The 7,394-nt window shown below is 41.1% G+C and overlaps 1 protein-coding gene across 1 annotated transcript; it reads left to right on the top strand.

Annotated features, from left to right (window-relative positions):
* The first annotated feature begins 268 nt into the window (after positions 1–268).
* Positions 269–2,737, top strand: LOC140541070 (uncharacterized). The gene is made up of 4 exons (XM_072663590.1): positions 269–407; positions 533–626; positions 715–802; positions 903–2,737. The coding sequence occupies exons 1-4, from the start codon at positions 380–382 to the stop codon at positions 1,587–1,589; spliced, it is 897 nt and encodes a 298-aa protein (XP_072519691.1). The 5' UTR covers positions 269–379; the 3' UTR covers positions 1,590–2,737.
* Positions 2,738–7,394: the final 4,657 nt, after the last annotated feature.

Genomic DNA, 7,394 nt, shown 5'->3' with positions numbered 1-7,394 from the left:
TGTGCAGCTTTTGTATTTTTAAAAAAAAAATGTCTCAACTAATAAGCACTACCTTCCTTCATGCTAATCTTCTTATATTTAACATTACAAGTTAAAAGTTAGCAACATGTATGTTTTTCCAAATCACCCAATACGTCGTACAAAAGACTTCTGAACATCGGCACTATGCACTTCCGAGGATCACTTGAAGGCAGCATAAAATGCGGTGGTGTTTTGAACGCTGCATGGCTAGGGCCCTCGCTAGGCTGGCTTTATTGAAGGCGGAGAGAGGACGACGCCATTTTCGCTGTAGTGGAATAACGTCTCGCGTAAGCACACTCTTTTCAAGAGCCCTAGCTCGATGCCTTTTTCTTTATGATTAAATATTCACGGGCAAATCATGACCAGCTCTTCATATACGTATAAGCGTAAGTGGCCGTGGGCTGTGCGTTCACTGTGGTTCGTTTGAGTGGCTAAAGTTCACCATGAGGACGTCCATCACTGTTTGAATGTCCTAGCACGCTAACTAGCCTCTTTCTTTTGTGCTATCTAGTGACTGAGGAGGACATCAAGAACCTGATTCGCCTGCGAACAACGAACGCGGCCCTTTTTACCAGAAGGAGAAATGCGGCCAAAACAGCTTGGAGGTAGCTACCTCGGCCAGCTCAAGCCTGGCAGATATGATTATGGTTGTGCTGCAGTGTGAATAAGGCTTGAGTTTTCTTCTCCTTGTAGTGCAATTCTCAGGGAGTTGGGGTTGGAAGATAAGGTTACAGTTGACCAGATTGCCAAGAAATGGGAAAACTTAAAGATGAAGTACAAGGTTGGGTTCCTACTGGTTTCTCATGATTTAGCACCAGAAGTAATGTAACAGGACACATGAACGGCCTTTTAAACTCATGAGCACTTTTTTCTATTTCAAGGAAATCAAATTTCCTCCCCCCGGCATGGAGGAGGTGGCGAAGGCGTCCCACTGGAGATGGTTTAAACTGCTGGATGAAGCCTTAAAGGAGGAGATGAATGAGACAAACTACCGCTCAGTGGCTTCGTCAGTGAGTGACGATGAAAGTGGACCCCAGGCCAGCAAGAGGATATGTCAGGTGAAAGTGGGAGGCGACATTTTAGAATTGCTGGTGGATGATGAAGGTATCCCGGGGGTGACCGACCCCGGGCCGACCACATTGAATCAAGAGAGACTCCTGGGAGACGAGACCCCTACGCATCTGTCCGGCCTGGACATTGAGAAGATCAAGCTGAGCAGAGAGCGGCAGATTCTGGAGAAGGAGCACACGGAGCTGGACCGGGAGAGGCTGGTGCTGGAGAGAGAAAAGGATCTGGCGGAGAGGGAAAAGATGACCCTGCAGAGAGACAGGGCGCAGTTGGAGAAGGACAGGGCCGCAGTGGACAGAGACAGAGCATCGCTGGATCAGGACAGAGCCCAGCTGGAAAAAGACAGGGCTGCGTTAGAGAGGGACAAGGCAGCACTAGTGAGAGACCGGGAGAGTCTGAATGCCATGCTCCAAGGGAAAAACACTCCACTTGACACTCCACACGAGAAGAACAGAGAGAAATTAATCCTCCTTATTGAAAGACTTATCGATAAGTTCTGAACACAAGCGAGCTTCGCTAATGTCAGTTCTGTTCGCTAATATCTGTCACAGCAGGCCTTTTTCCACTAAATTGAATCCTTTCAAAATTAGGCCATGTCTTAAAGCAATGGTTCACTGAACAATCAAATTCACACAATTCAGACTGTTTGATATTTCCCCTAAACCCAAATGTAGTGTCAGCCAGGACATGTTTGGCTGCTAGGCTGATATAGCTAACAAGTTATGTACCTCATCACCCATAGTCTGATTGGGTGACACCGGCATCTGTTACACTTACACAGAAGCAGACCTTCTTACTTACTCCTAAACTTTCAGGTAAAGGAAACATTTTGTAAATGAGATTATTTGGCGAGTTAACAGTTAAGATCGAATGAATCTTTCCAGCCTGATTCAGTTCAAGATGTGACCTTTTTGTCTTTTGTGTTCTGTAGAGATGGAAATTCAGGTCCAGAAAGTAAAAAATCCACCCCAGGATTTTTTTTTTCCAACTGCCTGGGCAGCTCTTCTGCAGCTTACGTTCAGGTCCAGAAACTGGAATACTGAAATACTGAGGCAGATCTTTACTTTTTGGACCTACGTTTTCCCATCTCTAGTCATATGGGGCATCATTCAACATAGAGTTTTTACTTTCAGTTTTGCGTCTAACTGTAAAACACATGGTAAAACCGTGACTGGGACTTTTGACTGTTTACAATTGTGACACATTGTTTTTGAAGTTAACACATCATGACGTGATGTGGTGCATAAATTTGTTTTATTCGTTTTTTAATTTGTTGTGTAGTTTGAAAACTCCAGCTACTCTTTGCTTTGTGTTTCAAGTTTTGTGGTAAACAGATCAGCAGAAATGTTTCAGAATCATTTGATGTAAAAATAATTTACATTGCTTTGATTTTTTTTGCTTCCCCTGTAAAGTCCTATAAAGTATTTTGGAGATACAAGGATTTGTCCGACAGCAGCGATATATTTGTACTGAACAGTGAATGAAATGTAGATGCCTGCTGATCCTTTCCTTTGGTTTCTTTGGTTGAAAAGAATATATTGTGGAGACAATAAGATCATTTTAATGCTTATATTTGTGAATTTTTGCACAGATGTTAAAAAAGGGTACATTGTTTTAAATAAAAGATCTTCACTCATTATGTTAATAAACCCTGTCATTACCTTCATGTTGTGGTTCATTTTCCCTAAAGGCCATAAATACAATGGTGGAGATATGATCCAGATGTCTGAAGAGCTTCTTAAATCTCCCGCATGGAAATCTGTCACATTGTAGTGGTTCGAACTACACAGCCTCATGCTCAGATAGGATGGAAATAAGATGTTGGTATAAAACTTTTTTTCCAAATACATTTGTGATGGAGATGTAGATGTAGCTGTTGTTAGAAAATACTGTAGACAAATCAGAAATCGCTCTATTACCCGTTACCTCGCTCCATCTGACCAGTACTGCTGTTGACCAGAGTCTTCTGAGACTTGGTGTCTTGAGGCTTGGACCTGGATCTCTGGAAAGCTGCTTTGTGACAACATTCAATGTAAAAAGCACAACATTTTTTATTTTTTATTTCCCAGTATTTATTTTTTTATGATCAACATACTGTATAAAACCTCAAGGCACATGCAGGTTCACGCTGGTTCAGTTAATAATAATAATAATAATAATAATAATTCAGTTAATAATGTTGTCATTCGCCTCACGTATATAGCTTACAGGCGTAGTTTATTTTATATATACAGCGCCCTCCACAATTATTGCCAATTATTGGTACTGGATAAGATGTGTTAAAAGCCTTAAAATAAATCCCATTCTTATTGCAGAAACATAATCTCACAATAAAAATTGTTGAAAAAATTTAACCTGTAACTCAAGTGAATAAAAAAAAAAAGACTAAGAAACTGACTAAGAAATAATAATTTTTTCTAAAATAACCAGTTCCACAATTATTGGCACCCCTAACCATTCCTAGAAAATAAATGTAATTGAGGCATTTCTGTCTTTTTTTTACTGTGGCTTATGAAGTTGATCAGAGAATATAGGAACCTTTAATTAGTAATTCATCACTTCCTGTTTCTCTGGGGTATAAATATGATATGACACAGAGGCTTATTTCTCTTATCCGATCTCCATCATGGGAAAGAGAAGAGGTCAAGAAGTCAAGAAGTTTAAAATAACAGTGGCATACAAGCCTGGACGAGGATGCATGTTTATTTTGCCACCATGCACAGTGAGGAGGATGGTAAGAAAAGTAAAACGTTCTCCAAAGCTCACTGTTACAGAATTGCATGAAAGAGTAGCATCTTGGGGTCACAAAGTCTCCATAACAACCATCAGATGCTATCTACATGCCAACAAGCTGTTTGGGAGGCATGCACGGAAAAAGCCTTTTCTCACTTACAGGCATAAACGCAAACGTCTGGAGTTTGCTAAGCTGTACTGGGACTTCAACTGGGACTGTGTGCTTTGGCCAGATGAGACCAAGATAGAGCTTTTTGGCATCAATCACTCTACGTGGGTCTGGCGTAACACAAAAGATGAGTATATGGAAAAGCACCTCTACTCTACATGTCTACTGTGTGTATGGGGGATGCTGGGTGATTCTATGGTCCGTTTCTCTTCCAAAGGCCCCAGGAACCTTGTTGGAGTGCATGGCATCAGGAACTCTTTGAAATACCAGGACATTTTAAATTGAAATCTAGTGGCCTCTGCCTGAAAGCTGAAGATGGGTCGTCACTGGGTCTTTCAGCAAGATAATGACTTTAAACATGTGGCCACACTACAAAACAAATGGTTAACCAGACACCAAATGAAGCTCCTCCCATGGCCATCTCAGTCCGCAGACCCCAAAACCTGTGGGTGAACTGAAGAGGAGAGTGCAGAGGACTCTGGATGATTTTGAGAGATTGTGCAAAGAGGAATGGCCGAAGATCCCTCTCTCTGTATTCTCCCATCTTGTGAAATGTTATAGGAGAAGATTAAGTACTGCCTTGTTGGCAAAAGGGGGTAATAACATCAGGGGTGCCGTTAACTGTGTAAAATTATTTTCAGATTATTTCTTAATGTGGGATTCTTCTATGGCATGGTCAAAAGAACCATTTGAGGAATCTCTACTTTTAAGAGTGTAGCATAGTAAAATCATATAAATCTGCATATGGAATATGTAGCTACCTACTAAGGCAACAATGCCTCAGCCCGCGATTTACCTTAATTCCTGGAGAGGGTTTTCAGTTTGAACTCTGGTATTTAAACAATGCAGTTGTGTTGTAGATCATAATTAACAAATATGCCCTTTCTTATTCCCATTTTCCATTTCCACAATGTGCATTGCCGTGCAAAAACACGGCACAATATGACAATGTCTCTGCATTATCCCCAACTACCTGCATATATAGGTATGCACATACTATATATGCATACTCTGCAAAAGTCTAAGACATCTGAGGAAATTACATACAGTATAAAATATGGTATCTATCCATGCTGTAGATGTCAAACCATTTGGCTTAACCATTCCCAAAGTTCTTCTTGAGAAAGACCCATCTGGGCCGTTACCATCCGACACTTAGTTTATCTAATACAGCCTTCATTAAAGGAAGTTCCACCAGTGAGCTGCAATCCACACACTGGCTGTTTACAAAGTTCACAAAGGCAAGTCAGCAACCAAGTCTGGGTTCTCCGAACTGTGTTCTTTTACCCACCTTTACTGAACACAACGTTTTCTGACTGCAGCACGTCTGGTTAGTTTTTTTCCTTATTCATGTGTTAACCCAAATGCTGGGCTGCCTAAGACTTTGTATAGTATTCAGTATGCAATATGTGTATATGTATAGCATGTGTATGAAAGTACTAGTGCCTTTGTTATGACCATCAGAAATGTCTCCGTGGAAAGCTTTCAGCTTCCAGACGAATGTCTGTACGTTGTCACTGGGAAACTGTTGATGTCAGGATTTTTATTTTAGGTTTTCCACAGTTGAAATCTGAATGTTGAATGTTGTGTTTTCTAACAGTTTCTGATCCAGTTTGAATATACTCTTCAATATCTGAAATGAACAAACCCTGATTTCTACGCTGTGTGATCATTTTATACTCTGTTGTGTGAGGTGGCACTGTCTCTTCAGTTTGAGTAAAAAAGAAACGCTGATTGTGTTTCAGTCTTCAACTCTTGGCAAAAAGCATTATTTGACAGTGGACAGTGGTTAAACTCTTTAGTGCTTTATAAAACCATGTTGAAACTGAAATTATATACAAGGTCTTTGAACTACCAGGAGCCAGTTTCAAACTGCCAAACAGTAAATTGACAAAACAAGTCTTTTAGGAAACCGCCCTGTTTTACCACAAGTAGAACACTGACAAAAGTAAACTGTCTAAGTTCAGAAGAACCAGCACAACCTACTGAGGCATGTTGGCATACTACAGTGTTCTTAATATTGGTTGGTTTACATTGTCTTTATTTGTAAACACTAGTCCATACACGACTAAGGACATTTCTCTGAGATGTTCTTGCAATGATATTCATTGGAATGGAATGGAATTATGCCATAATATTAATGTAAGAAATCACTGTGTCATGTTTTAATAGGATCAGTGCTGGGGTATTTTATGACATGTACCTTGGCCAATATGCATATTCCATGTGCTTCATTAATGCACTGCATTATTTTAGGGTTTTATGGATTAATGCATTGTATCTGTGAGAATACACACCTGGACAGGAATGCTGGAATACACACTTGTGTGGACATGCAGGTCTCAGTCCCAGTTGTTCCAGTTGAGTCACTATGTCAGGTAACATGAATAAAATCCATCACAATACTTGCCAATTATACTTACACTATATATCCAAATGTTTGTGGACACCCCATCTAATTAATGCATTCAGCTACCTTTAGTTGCACCCATGACACACAGCGCTTGTCTAGAGAAGTATTGCCAATTGAATAGGACTCTCTGGAGCAGATAAACATGAACCTATTAGCACCATGCCTAATACCAGGTGCGGGCTAGGGGGCATAGAGCCCCCCAGCATTGAGCTGTGGAGCAGTGGAACTGGGTACTCCATCCAGTACTTTTGGGATGAATTTGGGAGTTGTACTCCCCCCCCCCCCAACACATGTAATGCTCCCAACACTAACCAACCCGCTCTGATGAAAGTGCTAGGTACCCAGCTCTGATGAAAGTGCTAGGTACCCAGCTCTGATGCATCAGTTAGCAGATGCCCGTGTTGGCCAGCAATAAACTGAAAAGCTCTCTCTGGCTCTGGGTGCTAATGGAAGACAGCATGACCTGGGATTCGAACCAGGTTATGGGGCCTTAAGAGACTACACGTTTAGCCAGTTTAGCCAGTTTTATAAGACGGGACATTATCATGGAGATACTTCCTGTTCTCTTTTAAGGTCAATAGAAAATTAGCATCAGTATCAGAGCTAGATCTTTAAATACACAGTTCGTCCAGTGAAGAACATTGTCTGGGTTACAGGCTTTACCCACAGTGGGTGGGTAAAGGATGCAAGCATGTTGATGAACAAGACAGACATTTCAAGGCTTTTGTTCCAGGAAAAAAAAGAACAGGTTCTTCAAGCTTGTTGGACTAGATCACTATGAAAAGTATATGAGAGAAAATCACTGACCGTATGCTGACTGTGCTAGTGATTACAGAAGATGACACGCCTCAGTCATAGCCTCAGAGTTATGAACAACTGAAGACGTTTTCTGAAGCTTGGCTGAATTATACCCATCAACAACCTTCTCAATCGTCAACTGTGTGGAGCTGGATTCTATCACCTTAGTGAGCAGGATCTGGACACAACAGC

The sequence above is a fragment of the Salminus brasiliensis genome, chromosome 19, assembly GCF_030463535.1.
Source record: "Salminus brasiliensis chromosome 19, fSalBra1.hap2, whole genome shotgun sequence".
Classification (NCBI taxonomy): domain Eukaryota; kingdom Metazoa; phylum Chordata; class Actinopteri; order Characiformes; family Bryconidae; genus Salminus; species Salminus brasiliensis.
Note: the sequence above shows the minus strand (reverse complement) of the source record. Positions and strands in the feature narration are given on the sequence as shown.